The 20,590-nt window shown below is 39.8% G+C and overlaps 1 protein-coding gene across 1 annotated transcript in view; it reads left to right on the top strand.

The window, feature by feature from the left end:
- The window catches only part of fgfr2 (fibroblast growth factor receptor 2), a 61,815-nt gene that overhangs the window by 538 nt on the left and 40,687 nt on the right, over positions 1-20,590 (top strand). The window contains exons 2-6 of the mRNA XM_079843072.1: positions 2,886-3,145; positions 12,801-13,067; positions 13,914-13,988; positions 17,363-17,532; positions 19,797-19,920. Of these exons, the coding sequence (XP_079699198.1) occupies positions 2,962-3,145; positions 12,801-13,067; positions 13,914-13,988; positions 17,363-17,532; positions 19,797-19,920 (820 nt within the window). The 5' untranslated portion in view covers positions 2,886-2,961. The remainder of the gene's footprint in view (positions 1-2,885; positions 3,146-12,800; positions 13,068-13,913; positions 13,989-17,362; positions 17,533-19,796; positions 19,921-20,590) is intronic.

Raw genomic sequence — 20,590 nt, 5'->3', positions numbered from 1 at the left:
AACTGTTATGTGGACTAGTGAAAATGGCATTACTTTCATATGTCATAACAATTTTTTTATGATCAGTTGTCAGACTCTTGTTAGAAAGTTATCAAAACGTTTCACTTAGTCCGTCTAAATGTCTAAAAGTAACTTGCAAAATGTAAAATTATGAGTCTGTGCTTTTAAAAAAGAATAAAACATCAGATATTACTTTTACTGAATGAAAAAAATGCCCTTTAAAATGCAGGCCTATAATTGTACACGAGAAATGCTAGACAAACTGTAATGTAATACGTGATCAAAATATTACATAGGCTATTCATAATATTACATATTCATAACTATCGGTTGTCTATTGTTTTGGGGTGTTAAATGAACGTTAGTAGTTGTGAAATATTGTCAAACTTATTAAATCCACCCAAAATCATCAGGCTTGTAGTTCCTCCTAATTAAGTATCATGATCGAAATTAGAATTTTAATTTATTCATAACACAATAATTTGTAATCAGAACGTGCACATTTGGAATACTTCAATCCGTTTAAATTCAAATAGATTCGAATTGGATATTTTAGGAACACTTTTCTTTCTTTCTTTCTTTTAAAGTGTAATGGCAGTTAAAGTATCCTCAGGTGTCATGCCTTGAAATCTGCGAATATAACATCTTATAAAAATGCAAAATATTGACATGGGTTTGCTTTAGAAGGAGTGGGTTTTGGATTTCCTTGCAAATAGCCTTTTAATGATAAACTCTTAAATGTCTGTGTTGAAATAAACTAGAATGTTATTTGCAAAAATCTAGCAATAATTAACTCTAATCATAATATGCATGCTAATTAAGAGATAATGCTCAAATCTGTCCATTCCCAAAGTGATCTAGTTAGTAAAATCGTGATAAACTCATTAGGGTTGCGTGTTGTAATGGGCCTCAATAAAGAACGAATAGGTTCAAGTAACGATTCAAATGTAATCAAACGACAGTACAGCTAATTCCAGTGTTTGTCTTAGTAGTGTGTGTGTGTGCTGATTTGAATGTGAATAGGGTTCAGATTGCGCGTGCACTCGTTATATGCCGCGGAAAGCAATGCATTTGCGAGAAAAGTTCTCTAAAGGTGACGTCATGTATTGCATTGGGAAATATTTTCCAAAATCATGCTCATGCAGCAAACCTGACGGTGATATGCTCATTGTGCCTTTCCAGCATAAGCAAAAATGCGCCTTGTGCATTAATTTTCAAACACGTTACATTCATTACATGGCGTGTGAATAGAAATGAGCAACAACTAAAGTGCTTTAAATCCGAGCTCATCCGCATCAAACCCTCATTGCTCACCTCTCACGGTAGAAACTCGAGCATAATGCTGCAGAGGATCCGTCAATCATCTCTCGTGAGTTCTAGAAATGCACGCGCACGATCACAGAACAGATCAATAGCGCATTTACGCGCCAGATCTGCAGAGGGACGTGTGCGTGTCGACTGACTGACTGACTGATTCCCGCGGTTTTAATTGCCTTTCAGTGGTCTTGTTTTGAATGTTTGAATTAACCTTTTTGATTGTGCTAATGAGTTCTAAAATGCCAATAAAGTCGTTTCCTTTAAAGTAAGACTGAAATGCAGGTATTGTGCAGTGATAGATAGATAGATAGATAGATAGATAGATAGATAGATAGATAGATAGATAGATAGATAGATAGATAGATACATAGATACATAGATACATAGATACATAGATACATATATACATCTTAAATGCGTTGCATAAAAGTTTTTACCAAAGGCTAAAGCTGTCTATTCAGAATCAGAATCAGAAAGAGATTTATTGCTTTAACATACAAGGAATGTGTCTTGGTGACAGAAGCTTCCAGTGCACAAGACAGATACAAATAAAGTGATAAGAGATTAAAAATACACAATATGCAAAATCAAGGTATGTTGGTAACACTTTACAATAAGGTTCATTAGATAACATTAGTTAACTACATTAGTTAACATGAACTAATAAGGAACTGCACTTATAAAGCATTTATTTATCTTTGTTAATGTTAATTTCAACATTTACTAATGCTTTATTCAAATCTTGCTAACATTAGTTAATGCACTGTGAACTAACATGAACAAACCATGAACAGCTGTATTTTTATGAACTAACGTTAACAAAGATTAACTAATGCTGAACAGAGGTGTTGTTCATGGTTAGTTCATGTTAACTAATGCATTAACTAATGTTAACTAATACAACCTTATTGTAAAGTGTTACCGGTATGTTATATATAATGCAAGAGATATGCTAAATAAATATGAGTATAAATAGTGTTCTGTATTGCACGTTTATTGCCCGGTGGGGGCATTTAATTGTTCATGAGGTAGATGACCCGAGGAAAGAAACTTTTTTTTGCCTGGCTGTTCTGGTGCTCAGTAGCGCCGACCAGACGGCAAGAGTTCATAAAGGAAGTGTGAAGGGTCCAGAGTGATTTTTGCCAACCCTCACTCTGGATGAGTACAGTTCTAGAAGAGAGTTAACAAAAGTTGCAGGTATCTCTTGAGGCAGTGGCCGATGAAGATGTTTGTCGGCTGTAGTGTGTGTGTAGGTGTCAGACTGTAGGTAGGTCTAATGCATCAGAGCTTTGGTATGTTTGTGGCAAGGCTCGTTTAACAGCATTTTGACACGTGGGCCTTTAGTTTCTATCTGTGCTCTCCATAAACATAGACCTACAACATAATCTGTAAGTTATGCTTCTGATCTCGAATAGTCCGATTTGATATTTAGGGTCTATGCTGTGGATTTAGAGGAGTTGGATTAGGGATATCAAACAATGCTTTTCTAATTGTTTTCCCCTCATCTTCTCTTTTTCTCCTCGGGGGACAACCTGAACCATTGCTGTCCTCTCTACCGCCCTCCTCAGCTCAGGTGATCGGTGAGAATTCCAGTGAGTGACCGATCGTACAGCCTGCAGTTCATGGTTGGGCGGAGCCCCTCAGATGGGATCCGTGTCCAGGGGGAGGTCGAGGAGGGGGGGATGGGGAGACACACCCTCTGCTGATGGGATGTCCGCCCGGGGGTGGCTTCTGGGTGCGCTCCTACTTTTGACCCTGGCTACGGCGTCTGTGGCGAGGCCGTCGTTGAGGATTGCTGAAGAGGTGGAGCCCACGATTGAACCTGAAGGTAAGGAATATGAGTGATGGAAGGCACGTCCCACATGAAGATCATTCCCAGCAGGGGAAATCTCAATAGTTCATTGATGCTTCTTTACCGCTTAATTGCTGTAAAAACAATCACCGTCTTCCACACAGCTGCACCTATGTGTGAAAACATTTTGTTTTTATTGGGGGAAGTCTTGGGAAAATAAGGAATTTGGGTGAAACAAAAACATTACAGAGCGGAATTTCTCTTGGTAATAGGTAAGATTCCTCGTTGCTTTATAGATCATTAGTTAGTGGAGATTTATGGGATTTAGCTTTTCATAAACGGTTGTGTTCAGCCCTTCAAGACAGCCAGGAAAGTTCTGAGGAGGTGCTGGTTTGCAGTGAAGTGTGGTTTGGAGGTTTTACGAGTTGCTCTACGCAAACCCTAGGAAGTATTTCTCTTGCATGGAGCACATCTTTGAAACGCTGATAATTATGTGGAGAAAGTGGTTTAAGCATATATCTGGCGTCTTTGAACTGCGAACCCTGAGGTTTTATAACGCATGGAATTATTTTCCGTATGGTATATTCACAACAGCTCGTTCCAAAGAGTCGCTTTTAGGATTTTTGTGGTTCCGATCGTAACGTCTCTTTTCCTTTCTCCCCCCATATTTTCTCGTTCTCCATCTGTCTGAGTTTAATGTTGTTCAGAGTCGAGGACCACACACATACCTGCTAGCTAGCTTGGCATGCAGACGCAAACCAACCCGTATTAGTTTGTTTGGGAAGAAAATAAACCGTACTTGCTTTCAGATTTGAACTAATATGAAACAAGAGATTCACTCTTTTCCGAGGTTTCCTGACTTCCTTTTAACGGGATGTGGTTTGTCATCGTCTTCATTGCCAAACAGTGATTTTATATGGTTCTTTGGCACTTTCTTGGCCCAGTTTTGCCACATCGCACCATACCATTAGTAGTTGTGATCTAGTTGTTGCTGCTATAGCCCAAAGTGGCCTGTTACGTTTGAGGCGGCAGGTAATGGGAACTGTTGTGTTGGATAAGTCTGCTTTTGTTCTTCTAGCTTTAATCACTATGTTAATTTAAAGAGTTGTCAAACACAATCACTCAAAGCCATTACCCAACCCCCCAACCAACACTTTCCAGATACCCTTTGACCTCAGGGTTAAAAGAGGTCCATACAAGCCCACAGTAGGGTTAAAGGGAAAGTTCACCCTAAAATAAAATCCTGTCTTTATTTACTCACCCTCACCTCGTTCCAAACATTTTTTAAAAAACTTTTTCCATTCAATGGAAGCATATTGTTATCAATGGCTTTTGAGGCCATTATTGGACCTAAAAGAACAAAAAAACATTTTGATATGGATTTGCTCGAGAAACAGATTGAAATTTAAATTATAATTCAATGAAGATATAAAGATAAGTACTATTTGGATGTTGCTTTTTATCCTTGAAACCCTTTTCATACTTCTGTTGTGTGAAAAAGAGCAGGAAATGCTTTAAAAATATATTGCTTTCGAGTCGAGTCATGTACAATTTTTGGATGAACTGTTCCTTTAAGAGTAAAGCCTCGCGTAACGTCTGAAACACAAAAGAAGTTGTGTTGCACAATTTTGCAGTGGATTGTTCTGTCAGTTTTCTTTTGTCCAAAGTCAGATGCTTAACTTTTCATCTAACGCTAAGTGCTCTATGTTGTGGAACTTTGTAAGACGATTTGCACTTTTCTCTCCTATCATATGATGGAAGATTATGAGAGGTCATGTGATGAGGATTAAGTGGCTCAAGTGGAGTCATGTGATGCGGATAGGCTCGGAGGTTTTGGTGAAAGGTGGAGAGCGCTAGCCACACCAGTTTCTTGTCGCACAGATGCAACTCAAGTAGTTGAGTGCTTACAGGGGGTTGTGCTAAACATGTTTACTCTTTGTACCAGAAGACAGTATGTGTATCAATTCGACAAAAAAAGCCTGCCATTAAACGCCCACCCCTGGAGGGAAACTACAACAGCCCCCACTTGAGGCATGCAAAGCCCACCAAGGGCTTGGTTGCGTTTCTGGGAGGGGTAATTGTTTAAGATAGCATATCAGTCTTGAATTCCTACAGAGAGTTTCACATGAGCTGGTTTTTCTGTTAAGGGAGAGTTATATGATAGAAATATTACATTACCTTCCTGAATAAGCAATGTTGCTTACTTAGTTTGATTTGGAACAGGCGTCGCTTCTCTTTAGACGTGATAAAGGCTGGGAGAGTGGTTGAAATCTTCTGAGTGGTTGGAAAACAACACATTGTGAAAGTGTGGGAAAGCAAACTTGGATCAAATGTAATCTGACAGGGCTTAGAGCACAATAGAGTTGAAGATCTTCGCCCTTTATTCTCTCATTCCCTGCCGGCCCATAAGGTCTGTGGTTGGAACCTGAGGTATGGCCAATGGTGGAAAATGTGAAATCGCACAAGCTTGGTTCGGATCATTGTTATTTGGATTGTGTGATTTATTTATTGTCATTGGAGTGGTTCTGCTGGTGTTTAGTGTGCGTGTGTGCCCTGTTGGTTTGGACAGAATTAGACACAGTCAAACGGGGCTTTGATGATGTTTCAAACATTGGCTGGAGATCCAAGCGAATCTTTGCGGCCATCACTCTGTTTTCCGGAATCGGAATCGTCCCCAATTCCTTTCTCTCTGAGTTTTTAGCCCGAGGGTTTCTCTCTCGCAACCCAGACGTTCCTGTTCATGTCGAGAATTCCCAAACCCGTAATGCCAGAACTGTGAGAGATGCTCAGCCTGTCGCACAGTCTGGGTAAGTGTGTCTTAAAGTGTCCACCTGCATACAGAAGGGGGTTTCCTGGGCGAATCGTTCTCTGTTTAAACTAAACGTTCCTAAATCATGATAGTAAGTCCCTGTAATAAAAGCGTCAGCTCACACCCTTTGTTTATTGTGTGTTCTTGGGTGACTAAAGCCTCACTCTCCCATTAAACAAACTAAAAGTTTTTTTGTTTTGTTTGTTAGAATTTTTTATGTGGCAGTTGTTTGTTGCTGTGTATATGTAGTTAATTTTTTTCTATTTTTTCCTTTGCAAAACATTCCCCTACTTTACTATGTGGTTGCTCAAATGTTTTGGGTGCACTGTAAAAAACAAAAAGTTGAGTAAACCTACAAAAAAAAATAAAGCAACTGGCTGCAAAGCATTTTTGAGTTTCCTCAACTTCACTAGTTGTAGTTGTGCCAACCAATTTTTCAAAGTTCACCCAAATTAAAATTCTAGCAAGTACATTAAGACCTTATTTAATTGCAATCCACTAATAAACTATGTGTTTTAATATAAAACTGGCTCAGGTGACTTTGATGATATCTATTTATAATGCAAGTCTCTTTTTTTTGCCTTATTTTATCCGCTTACATCCATCACTAGCACTAACTAGCACACTTCTCCTCAAGAAGCTGCATGCTTTGATGCATAATCCATAGCACATAGCAGAAATAAGAACAGGTTATATAATAAAGTTTAAAGTTATCCACCACCAAATTCCAGTGTTTATATGTGACTCCAGAGGTTTTGGAGGGAAAGTTGGCCAATGAGATTTGCCCGGATGCTTGTGTGTCGATCTGTTGCCGTGGGCGCCTCTTAGAGGCCTGTGCTTTTGGCTGGGCATGCCATTGTCATGACAATAAAGCTAGCAGAAATTACAATTTGAAAGGCGATTGTGATTAAGAAAGAAAAGGAGCGGCTACGGAAGAGTGTTGGGATTTAACTGGAGTAGAAAACGGGAAGGGGTGAGAAAATAAGGAAGGAGGGGAACGTGAAAGGAGAACAGGACGAATGCACAGCTTGTGTAGAGTGAACTTGTGCGGGGCGGGTGGCTGGTCTTCTGAATCCCTGTGATCTAATTAACTGTGTTTGCTAAGGAAAACTTCACCATTACTGTTTAAACAATTCCCATGATAACTTCTAAACTTGTTTCACACCTTTTGTCCTATAGAGATGTGAGGACAGGTGCGATTAGATTTGAAGGACAGTACTGAGGCATATCTAGGGACCAGAATGTTATGAAGACTTTAGGGTGACTTTGGCCTGTAAGCAACCACTTAACAACACCATATACTTTGTGTTCATTCAAAATAATGAATAAATCACAAGATTTTGGCCATAAGCTTAATGGAAATAGATTTGATATGATGTTTTAATTTAAAGTGATAGTTCACACAAAAATGAAAATTCTGTCATTATTTACTCACCCTCATCTCACTTTCGTTCATCTTCGGAACACAAATGAAGATCTTTTTGATGAAATCTGAGAGATTACTGTCCTTCCATTGATACTCAACTAACACTTTCAAGGGGTAGTTCACCCAAAAATAAAAATTAGCCCTTGATTTACTCACCCTCAAGTCATCCTAGGTGTATATGACATTCTTCTTTCAGACGAATAAAATCGAATAAAAAGAGTTATATTACAAAAGTCCAGGCTAATCCAAGCATTAGAACTGGATTCATAGTTGCTCTGTTTTTGAAGTCCATAAAAAGTGCATCTGCCCATCAAAAAACATGCTCCACATGACATCACATACGCATCTTGAGTTTCACTTTCAACATTCAACACTTTTCTACGGAAGGCGGTCGGCCGAAAGTTTACTTGATAAAGTTTTAAATATGGATATTTTTCTTAACCAAACGCATCGATTCGCTTCAGGAGGCCTTTATTAACACCCCGGACTTCAAAAACAGAGCAACTATTAATCCAATTCTAATGCTTGGATTAGCCTGGACTTTAATAATATAACTAAATAATAATATAAAAAAATTAGTTATAATATAATATAACTAATGACTTGAGGGTGAGTAAATCATGGGCTAATTTTTATTGTTGGGTGAACTATCCCTTTAATGCTTCAAAAAGTTCATAAAGACATTGTTAAACTAATCCATATGAATTGAGCGGTTTAGTCAAAATTTTCTGACGAGACATGATCGCTTTATATGATGAACAGATTGAATTTAGGCTTTTATTCACATATTAACATTGGCGAACATAAACAGAAGCTCAACTGAACCTGCTTGACGCGTGAGAACAAACCTCATTGGTTCTTGCTGAAGCTCAAACGTAACACGAGAATGAACCTCATTGGTTCTCGCACTTCAAGTGAACATGCTTGAGCTTCCTTATAGCACAACTAATGTGTCGATAAATGTTGATAAATAAAACCTAAATTAAATCCTATAAAGCGATCGTGTCTCTTCAGAAAATTTGGACTGAACCACTCAATTCATATGGATTTTTTTTTGAAGCGTCAAAGTAGTAGTTGCGTAGCTGTCAATGGAGGGACAGAAATCTCTCAGATTTCATCAAAAATATCTTCATTTGTCTTCCAAAGATGAACGTAGGTCTTGCGGGTTTTTGGAACGACTTGAGGGTCAGTAATTAATGACAAAATATTCATTTTTGGGTGAACCATCCCTTTACGTTCAAGTATTAGGCCTTTTTATGGAATTACATTTGGCATCAGCATTTCTACTAGTTCCATCATGAACATCTAGATGTCTGCAACTCCCTGGTTTGGAAATCCTGGAAAAGCGGGAATAGGGTGTATACTTCTGTTATCACAGAGTCATTTTGTCTCGTCTTAGACGTATCTCATCCGACTGACCCCGCACACTCAGTGAAGCGCACAGCGGTCTCGATTCCATGTCGCCAAGCAGGCGGAGACAGAAGGATGATAGAGTGAGAATTGGACAGACTGGATCCTGTCACAGTTTGGTCGAGAGCCTAATTATCTGTTCTAGCAGAGGCGCAAATGAGACTTGGTGGAGCGGACGGGAAGTGCGAGACAGTCCGTATCCGTCACTCCTGACGGGACGTTTGATAATAATAACCGGCAGTCTCTTCAGAAGTAAACACAGGAGAACAGATACAGTCACACCTCGAGAAATTGAGTTTGCAGGCTCGCTCTGCGTGTGTTTTATCCCAGCCGCGTATTATTCCTGTTTCAGCACATGAGGAAAAGACTGCGTTTATTGTGGCCGAGTAGGATGTTTCTCTGACCTTTCCCATGAAGAAAAATCTGGAATTTTCAGGATGTCAACAGGTTGTGGATTTGTGGAGGGTCTGTGTCTTGTGGACGGCAGGGGGTCGGTTGGCAGGGTGAGAGGTGAGAGGTCAAAGAGCAAACCAGAGGAGCAGGAGGTAGTGTTGATGGTAAAGAACAGATGTACTGGACCTGGAGAATAAAGAGAATGAAAGCATGTCAAATGTTTAAAGACGATGAGGTTGCATCTTACTAAGTTCTTGACTTGCCAGAACGGACAAAATTTATCGGAGTGCCGTGAGAAGTTTTCTTAACCTATGAGTTATGAAGCTGTTTTTTTCTGTGTCCATGAAGTTGATTATTTGAACAACTAAAACAGGTTGAAACTGGCTGGTATGTTGCTGGTAAAGCATGGCGCTAGCAATGCCAATGTAGGGAATTGTACTGATTAAAACCAAATAATTAAAAGCGGCAACACTTTATAATAAGGTCCCATTAGTTCACATTAGATGCATCAACTAATAATGAACAATACATTTGTTACAGTATTTATCCATCTTTGTTAACGCTAGTTCATATAACCACAACTTTTCATTGTCCGTTCATGTTAGCTAAGATCCATTAAATGATATTAACAGATGCAACTTGTAAAGTAAAGTGTTAGTAAATGTTGAATTTATTAATTAAGATTAATAAATATTTTTTAAATGATTGTTCATTGTTAGTTCATGTTAGCTAATGTAATTTTATTGTAAAGCGTTACAATTTAAAATAAGAAAAAATAAGCGTTGACATTTAAAATAAACCTTGAGTACACTGGAAGCCGCTCTAAATAAAAATGTCTGCCAAATGCATACATGCACAAAACCCATAAGTAATCATTTGGATGTGTTGGAGAGCTCTTTTGTCTCCTGTTTTGCTTATTTCTGCATTTTTGCATGGCTTTTTCCACTTTCAGCATGCACGGCTTAATCTTTTGCACTCCTTGATCGCTTGTAGCTGTTCAATACCCGTTAGCATCTTATCTGCTCTCTATTTATATACTAAAAGTTTAGTGAGACTTGAATGTCCACTGGTCATCCTACAGAGTTTCCTAAGAGTGTATGTAGAAGAAAAAAACTGTTCCACATGTGTTGGCTTTTTAACAGGACTTGAGCGGGAGCAGGCCTCGTTTTTTTTTTTTTCAGGTTGTCTTTAATCGTACAATAGAGGGAAATACGCAACCAATTACAGTTAAATAACAGTTGGACAAACAGAGGCCTCCGGAAGAGCAAGGCAATGAATGCCGGTCCCATCAATCAACGGCAGGGTTCGTTCTAAGGCTGCACAGTCGAGAAAGGCATAAAAGAAAAAGGTAATTGTTTCCGGAGTAGAGGGAAAAAAAGGAACAATACAGGAACTAAACGTGTGTAGGGCAACGTGCCTGGGGAGAGAGTTTAGACCTTCAAGCACACTCCAACCCCCTTGAGGACCGAGCGCAAGTCATATGACTTTCCCTTCCTGCCGTGTGTAGTTCAATCTACTCACAGTCACAATAAGACAAGAATGTGCAGGAATATAGGTGTGTTACTACAGGAAGGGTTGGGAGTGTCTCTGCGCTCTCAGATTAGTTCTGATTCTTGACAAGTCTGACCATGTTTTTCCATACCTCTCGCTTTCAATGTTTACGTCTTTTTGTACACTTATAAAGCTGTTTAGTCTGTGTTAATTCATAGTTTCCGCTCAGATGCAATAGGTTATTGTTAGTACTGTAGACACATGAGATCTCCTTCATAGAGAGCCAGAAGCTTCCAGAATCAGAGACAATGCATTCGCATTCACTTTTATGCTATCACAGAAGTGGATCATGGTGTACTTGCCAAATTATTGGACAATTAGTCTGGGGATTCGCTGAACGTGTTTGTCGGTGCGAGATTGTGGTTTGAGCTGCATTTCTGTGGTCTGGGTTTAATCATCCAGCTATGTTAATTGCGCAGAAATGTAATATCTGTGCTGGTGTTGTTTCACACAGATTGTACAGTTCTCTTCTATAGTAGAACGTGTTGACGGCTTGATGGCTGTAGTTTGAGGAAGAAAGTTTTGACCTCATTTGAGTGTGCAACAACATCAAGGCACCATTATGATTACTATGCAGACTGCAGTGCAGTGTTAATCGTTGTTTATCATTCTACCCAAAAAGATCAAGTGAATTAAATGGATAAAATATCTTTCCTGAATTCCTCTCTCTCTCTCTCTACTGCTCATTCTGACTTTCTGATTGAGTGTTTGATTTCTGTCCGTCTTGGCTTTGCACTCAATGGAATCTCAGGTGAATTGAAATGGATATAGATGGTATGTTTTGCTTGAACTAACTAGTGGTCAACCAATATGGGTTTTATTATTTACCGAACACACACACACACACACACACACACACACACACACACACATTTATACAGGGCTTGACATTAACACACGCCAAACCCGCCAAATGCGGGTGGATTTCGGCAGTGGCGTGTAACGCAGTCGCACCTACTAACCAATTTGCCGGTCTGAATTTAATATATACATTTTCAATTGTAGTCTTTTGAAAAAGCATCTGAAATATCAAACTAAGTGCAATATATGTATGCATATCGATACTGAAATATCTGAAACGTTTCCAATGCTAATTTTCCACAGAATAGATATACGATACTAGCTGCTCTTTCTCTCTCATTTCTCCAACACACAAACCCGTCTCCACTCACTCACTCGTTTCATTTGCTCCTGAAGAATATTGTTGGTGTCACAGGGCTTGAATTTTGGCTTGCGATTGCACATCATTTTACTTATTCACACCCAGTAGAGTGGAAAATAGTGTAACATAAATCTGCCTCCTACTAAATTGGATAGTCAAATACACACAAAAGAATGTCAAAATTCCGGTCTTGGAGAGTATTCTCGTGAACACAGTCAGTTATGTTTTAAGTGAACGTAATTAGTTGAGAAAGAAAACGTATAACAGTATAATGAATCCGTCAGGTCTTAAAGTGACAGCAGCCTAATATACATGTTGCCAAATTATGAGATAATGTCAAAAATATCTATATGACAGTGTCCCATGGTATCAATGTAAAAATTGTGGCCGGTAAAAATGCTAATAAATTTGGAAAACCACTAGCTATTGTGGCTGGCTGGTGAGGAAAAAAGTTGAGCGAGAGAGAGAGAGAGAGTATAATCAAAGCACTGTAATAAACCAGCAATAATGGCTTAATTCTAATGTGTGAGGTCGGGGTTGAAACGACAGGGAAAGGAAAACCGAAGGCTCTGTTTATGAAATGAACAAATATTGAGTCCTATTTCTCAACTGGCACCTCTTTCATGTCAACGCACTGCTAATGCCACACTCTTTCCCTCTGGTACAGCTGCATGCTTCCAGAAACGCTCTGTATACACAATTCACAGCTAATGGGACACTCTGTGGTGTCTTTATTTGGGCTAGACTTATACTTTTGGGTGAGCTATTGTATAATTGATCATCTGAAGCCTCTTCTTCACACTCTCACTAGTCACTCTAGGGATGTTATTTTGGTGCTGTGTTTTTCGTCTTACACTCTTGCTCTTTGTCTTTCTCTTCCTCTGTGCACCCTATCACCCCTTTCCTCCTGCCCTCCTCTCTTTTCCTCTTCGCTCTGCAGAGCCTCCGACCAAAATCCAAAACTCTAAGCCCACCCTGTGCTCGGTGCACCCGGGTGAACTGCTCAAGCTCAACTGCCCGCTGCCCGAGGCGGCCGCCATCATCTGGACCAAAGACGGCTCCTCGCTGGGCCCTGACAACCGCACGTTCATAGATCAGGAGTGGCTACAGATCCGCGACGCCACCCCTAAGGATTCGGGCCTGTATGCGTGCAGTGCCGCGGGCTCGCAGGCCGGCGACGCGCTTTGCTTCATCGTAAACGTTACAGGTGAGACACTTGTCTACCACAGGGGGCGCCATCGGCAGATTAAGACTTTCATATTCGCAGATGGGTTTTCGTTCGCGGCGCTATAATTCTGTTTGTCTTATTTTCATTGTATTTTTACAGTTCATTGCTTACTTTACAATACAGAGAGATGGAAGATGTCTTTAAGATGACTTTGCACGTCCTTTGCACGTTTTGGATTTGTTTGTATTGTTTTTACGAGATTCTTTGGCTCTGTAAATTGAGTATTGTGACCGTATTAGTTGTTTGCTTGTTTTACTCCTTTTGTTGTGTTATACAGAAATTTTGGCTGTTTTAACACATCACGTGACAGTGTTTTTTTTTTTATTAAACAGTTTCTTTGACAGTTTGCTAGCTAGCATTCATAGTAGCTCTGATCACAATCGTGTTTCACAGTAACATTTTAAACGAAAATTATATACAGCTCTAGATTTCTCAATGTTAAGTGGTATCTTAATTTTTTTTCCAGAGCTGTATATATATGATATTGACTGCAAGCTGCCATATTAAACGCTGTCGTTACTATTGGTGTGTCTCATTTTGAAGCCTTTCCCCTTTCGGAGGTCACATTGTTTGCACATACGCCATTGAGACTGCCAATTTACATCTCACTATTTAATATTATAGTGGTGACTTATATAAATGAGAAATCCTCATTGATTTATCCTTTCAACAAATGCGAACTTTGGAGGGCACAGTCTTCGAAATGAGACAAAAATGAGTCAAAAATAGCTAATAATTGAATAATTATAGTTAGCATAGATGTGAGGGTGTTGTGACGGCAGGAGAATCAAAGCAAGGTTACAGTATTCCCGGTACTCTCTGCAGATGCCATCTCATCCGGCGACGATGAGGACGACACGGAGCGATCGGACGATGTTGGGGCGGACGGCGAACAAATGCGTGAGTATCGGGACTTGGGGACGATCACCAGCTGTCACAAAGTACCATGTGAAATGCACTTTTATTTTCGATAGTTTTTAGAGAAAATAAACAAGTGCTAGTTGTAGATGCAACACGTTTGGCGTATTTGTTCTTTGAAACGGTATTCGTTGTTTTGCTACATTCACCGAAGCAATTTTATGTCAGTGAAACCACACTCTGGTGACAGGAGTCTAATGTTAACGGTGTCATCAAGCAATTCCAGACACATACCCAGAATTCCAGACCCTGTCTTTCCTTCATCCTTTGTGTCTTTGTGCCCTCCCCTTCTCAGGTAGCTAGTCCATTAGGGGCCTGTCTGTAATTTAGAGAGATTCAAGAGATTGGGCTACATTTGGAGAATGGCAAAATGTAAAGACCTGAGGTAGAATATTAATGAAGTATAAAAGTATATTTAAAAGCCTTGTTAAGCAATTGAGTGCTGCAAGGATGATTTTTGTAGGCCAACTCGTAAGTTCACAGCAAGCAAAGGCCGTCTCGGTTACCTATAGAATCGATATAGTCCGGCTATGAGTAACCCACTTGTTGTTTTTTCCAAAATAACTTGCGAGGTGTATGATATTCCATCATGCAAGCAAAGTCAACAGTGATTACAAGGTGTTTGGTTTCATTTCTTTGAAATTGACTTTCCAAATTTTGCCTTGTTTTAGCCTAGACGTCAGGGCTATGTTTGGACGTCTTTTAAATGCAAAATTGCTAAATTTCTTGCTGGTTTACCTGGTTCCATTTCACAAAATTTTTGGGATTATTGCAGAAAATAAGCTCTGTGACCCCAAAAAAAAAGTTTATGATTCTTCCACGTTTTGTTCATCAAGATAATCTCCACAAATTAACCCAACTTTTAGGAATTCTGAAGCCTAAATACAATCTCCAGAAGTAAAGTTAGGCACCTAATCACACAAACTACTATAATCCCAAGGCTGACTATTGAGTAGATGAGTTTACTTGTTACTTGATGGCGTTTAATGTCCCCAATGACCTATGTAGTCCCATTACAACAACCTTTTTAACAACATGTAAAATCTTAAAGAAAAAAATTAAGGGTGGGGTATTGCTGAGACCTCATTTCAGACCAAAAACACATTGAAAAAAACAATTGACTTTGGGACCATAAGTTCAAATGCTTTCTAGTTTCCAGTTTTTTGTCATGGTTATCTCTAATTTCCTCATATTTGTTTTGAGAACCGTATGTAAAAGAGAAGCCGTGACAGGTGAGGAAAGGAAATTGACTACATTTCCACTGTTGAAACGAGTGCCGTACCCAACAAAATCTGTTTTGAGTTGTGCAAAACTAAATATTAAAGAGGGTTGTTGGAAAGAGGGGTGGAGCGAGGTCTTTCAGCTAATGGGCTCTGGTTTGGATCTGCACCAGCACTTTTCTGTGTAAGCTTTGGAGGTCTGGCCTTCGGCCGCGTACGAGTGGAGTTGAGGTGGGTGTGTGGGGGAATTGGGCTAGGGATGGAGGGGTGTTTAGTATTGTGCTTGGGGCGGTTTCGGGCTCAGTGGGTTGGATTTCTGCCCAGCTGAACCACTCAGAACTCTTTGATATTTCTGTGCAAAGGGGCCTCAACAACAGCAGTCTCAAAAACACCAATCTCACAAGAAAGTTTCCTTTATTTGTGAGATGTGTTACTCTCAGACGAGGTGTGCTGGAGCAGACAGCACTGGGATTGTTTAAACACCGGGATTGTTTTTTTTTTCTCTGCTTAATTTGATGGAATTAGCTGCTGGGATGTCTCAGCGTTTCTGTTGAGTTTTTGAAGAAATATGTCAATAAAGGTTCAATGGTCACTCCATCTTTCACTGGAAGTCACCTGTTTTGGGGCTTCCCGGGACATCTGACCCTACCGCCCCAATGTCTGTGGGTCATCTTCGATTTCTCAATGAAAACCTGAACCGTTAACAAAGTTAAAAGGAGTCAGGCTTACAGATGTGTAGTCTGCTGTCTGTCAGGGCATCGAGGTCAAAGAGAATGACCGTTACGAAAGAATTCCCACGAGATGAGATGAAAAAGTTGGGTGGTGTAGAAAGAAAACAGACGGACAGATAGACGTTGAAAGAAAAAGTTAAGTTGAAAACCAATTAGCATGCCTTCATGCTGAAGGGAAGATGTCTGTTTACACGTCTCATATCAAGTCATTTGCAACCTTCCGGTTAGCATGTCTGTCGAACAAAAGAAATTGGATGTGATGGTCCAGTTCCTTCTTGGCAAGCCGCTGTGCTTTTGGACCGAATTGTTTTATCCTCCTTTTCTCTTGTGTATTTTCAGAGCAAACGGGAATATGTTTTTATTTAAGCCGCTCACTGTGAGTTGCAGGGTTCCATTAAGCAGATGGGCGGTGCAGTCATGCAGTGCCGCGAGTGTGAATAACTGTTTCGATTTACATCCGTGGTCATTGCTTCCTGTTTTCCCTTGCTGAGTTTCAGACGCCTCCTGCTTTATCTCTCTTTTGGCAATGATCTAGTTCTGTTGGGATATATAGGTTGGATCAAAATTGATTTTGATTGCTTTACTTTATTGATTTGCCATTGCATTGCATTTCTATGTGTCAGTGTTATTTGGTATTATTTATAGCATTTAATAATATTTTGAATTAATTTTTATTTGTTTATTTTGTTTATTTTATGCTTTAGGCTTTTATTTAGCTTTCATTTATTTATTTTGTGTTTTAGCACTTCAACTTAAATGTCTTATTTCAACATTTTAATTTATATATACAATTGATATAACATTTATATCATTTTTATTTTATGTACATGTTTTTCATTTAATATTTTTATTTTATTTCAGCATTTTTTCAATTGACGTCTAATAGTTTTTAGACTTTTATTTGACAATAACAAAACTGCATTGAATGCACAAGCACATAAGTGCGATATGGACAACAATCATAGTACAATAATTGTAATATGTTTTGGAATAAATTAGTTTATTCTCACACACTCATATTGCAATTTCTTTCATTGATTAATTTTACCTCCCTAATGCTGATCTTCAGAGCTACAGAATGCTACAAACAAACTAATGTCTTCTTCAATCCACCATACAAGCCAAAAGCTACTGTTTTTGGTTTTGATCTTGAGTTTTTCCATAAACAGATATAGAAATCACTGTAGATGTCAGGGGCTGATCTATGAACTGCTGAAAGCAGATAAGAGAGGGGGTGTAGATAACAAACCTTCAGTTTGCATGTGATACATATCAAAGCTGCATGTAATCTTCTAGGCTTAGACACTGACATCAAAGAATATTTATAGTGCACTGCAAGTGTGATTCTTGTTGATATTTGGATGATGTAAAATGGTTGGTTGTAATGGCTCTTTCTTGCCTGCAGGGGCGCCATTTTGGACCTCACCGGAGAAGATGGAGAAGAAGCTGCATGCTGTCCCGGCGGCCAACACCGTGAAGTTTCGGTGCGCAGCAGCGGGAAACCCCAAGCCCAAGATGTACTGGCTGAAAAACGCGAAACCCTTCAGACAGGAGGATCGCATGGGTGGCTACAAGGTAAGGATCTTCACTAGTGCCATATGGGAATTGCATGGTCTTTGACATATACATTTAATAAGGCTTAAAATCTAGTGCTTTTTAGAAAACAAAATAGGTGGATTTAAGCGCTCTTTTTGTATGGGCAGATTTGCATAATTCAGAATTGTTAACAGTTGGTATAGCACTGACTCTTGGTTAAAGTGTAATGGATGTGTGGGGCGATTGGCCGATGCACCCCGATCAGTGTCTGTTTGCACTTTCGTCTCTGAAAACACAGCTGATCCACACAGAAGGTCACTAATGATTAAGCTGCTCACGCTCGATTGATCTGAAGACTCAAACATGAGCTCAGTGTCTGGCTACAGGACAAAGAACTGGTGATTTTGCTAATGCAGACTTGAATAACCTTTTACAGTAGTGTTACGACCCCTAAAATGGTCAAATAAAGGGGTAAAGGGACTAGTAATGCCGCGTTCCAGGCAACCCGTGTTTTTAACCAACCTTCTACCCCTGAAAGTGCACTGGAACGGCAGTCAAACCTGTGACTTCCCACCAGTGAACTCGTACTAGATCGATGTACTCCCAGTTACGAGCTCTGACATCACATAGCCCGCGAAACAACAATGGCAGCCCCTTTGGATGCTGTGTTTATGAAAGTCGTACACTAATAACGTAAAATAAAAGGTATAACAGCTTCTCTTGCCTTATGTGCCGTTTTTCTCCTTCGTTTCCCTCAAATAAGCAAGGAGTAAGCACCTTTGGCGATATAAATGATTGTAAATGAGCATAAGCCCCATGCCCCATGCTTTGTTTACATCAAGCTACCACAATTCCTTGCACTCAGGCAGTTTGGCGTGACTTTGCCTGGAACGCTACAAAGTCGTGAGTCGTGGTTTGAAGTCGTAACTTACGGGTTTAAAAACCTTCCTGGAACGCAGCATAACATTAATTTATAGACAAAATTACTTTTTACAGTTTCTGAAGAAATATATTAGTTTAGTTTGGCTTTATATATGGTGCAGCCAATATAAACAGATAGGATTATCAATGACAAATTGTGATTGTTAATCAAATATGTTTATGCTAATAAATATGAAATATTTTTAATAACAATAATAACTCACAAAATATATAGCTTGTAAACATAAAATAATAAATTCAATGTGTCAGCAAATATTACAATTTCATTTTAGTGTGATTGCTCAGTTTTGTGTAAACGCTGCCATCTGAACCCTGGTGCGCACCAAACAAACGGGCCGAGACCTTTGAAAAGATGGGTCTCGGTCCCCTTCCAAACGAACTCTGTTGCGGTTTAACTGAAATATTAACTCAACACGGACCAAAGACATGTAAACAAACCAAAACAGGACATGATGTCACAAGTTGCGACCCTAAAAAGGACAGAATGCTGTTTTTCTAGTCATAGTCGTGATTTTGCCCATCACAGTTCGGTACAGGCGTCAGACCCGCATCTCCTCTCAGCAGATCTTCGTTTGTGTGTGTGACGGAGGGATTCCTGCCGGTGTTTTGACTCCTTTACACATTTTAAAAGCTGTTCATGAGTTCTCAGCTGGTCAAAATACCATCATATGTAGCTACGCACACACAACGAGCACATTTAGCCCAGCACACAGCATTGTTTTGGATTTTAAGTTTTGTCTCGAAATATACGCCATAAAAGCCAACCAATCAGGTTGTGAGCAAGTGTGAACACCCTAAAATATCAACGGTTTCATAAAATGAATTAATCATTGGATAACGTACATAAACTAAAGTACCTGAGGTAAATGGACCTTTGGTGGGTCTCAAAAGGCAGAGGGTTCGAGCTGGGTTTTTGAGTAGAAGTCTCCATGGAAGAGACGCTGGATTTTGTGGCCTGCAGTCACGAGAGCTGCATTCCTGAGGTGGGGGCGGGAGCTCGCTCGTCTGTCGGCACGGCGATATTACTTTTCCCATGGTGCTCTCGCTCGAAAAACCCTCGTCTTCTGGGCCAATTTCTCTCTCTCCTGTTTGTTCTGTCAGTGCTGCTGTCAGATTTGCCCTCCATTTTGTAAGTCGTCACACACAGGTGTGAAATTGAGGATAATAGGTGCTGAACCCAACCTGGATGTTTGTTTGAGATGAATTCAATTCGAGAATAAAAAAAACACCTGTGTTTGTGTGTTCGCCAGATAATGTAACCGAATACGATTTACGGAAACAAGTCACTTAACTGTTCTGAATGTGTCCTGTTGTACTATGAAAGAAGAAGTTTGTTTTTGATTTTTCCTTTTCTTGTTCAGGTCCGGCTCCAGCACTGGACTCTAATCATGGAGAGCGTTGTTCCCTCTGATAAAGGAAACTACACCTGTCTGGTGCAGAACGCCTATGGGTCCATCAATCACACCTACACGCTGGATGTAGTAGGTGAGTCTTGCGTAGACCAATGGCTGCATTTATTTATTTATTAAAAACTGTAATATTGTGAATATTGCTTCACACAAAGCTGTTATGTGGCTTTAAAAGACTTGGAAGGCTTCATTTTAATTTTTGGAGTGAATCGTGCCTATATTTCATAGTTGTCTGCGCCAGTTGTTTGAGTAGACCTGCCATATCCGACCTCAGAACCAGGCTATATTTTTACATGCACACACCCATGAACAAAACGCAGACATGCTAGGGCGAAGGCTCTCACACACACATATATGTGCTCCCTATTTAGGGCCCCTGTTCTGGGTTAAGTAAAAGCAGTCTTTCAGAAGGTCTCTGTTTTTCTTTTCTGTTTTATTGCTGGGCTGTAAAGCCCTTTTGTGTCTGGCTCAGTCTAATACTCTCATCACTGAGAAAGCAGGAGAGAAAAGAGGCAGAGGAAGGGATTATGCTGTTTTTCTCTTGTTGTTTTTCACTTTAATGTCAGACTAACCCACCTGGGAAGTCAATGAAAATGACAGAATGAGAAAACGAAGGTTGGGAGAGAGAAAACATTTTCCCTGTGCCGGAATCGGAGTCTCGCTGACCCTTCGAACAGGTCAATGAAAGTTGCACCAGTCTGAACTGGCCTGCATTTCAAAGCTGGACAAAGTACAAAGCGCTGACA

The sequence above is a fragment of the Gobio gobio genome (assembly GCF_949357685.1).
Source record: "Gobio gobio genome assembly, chromosome: 18".
NCBI lineage: Eukaryota > Metazoa > Chordata > Actinopteri > Cypriniformes > Gobionidae > Gobio > Gobio gobio.
This window is presented reverse-complemented; position numbering and strand designations above follow the sequence as displayed.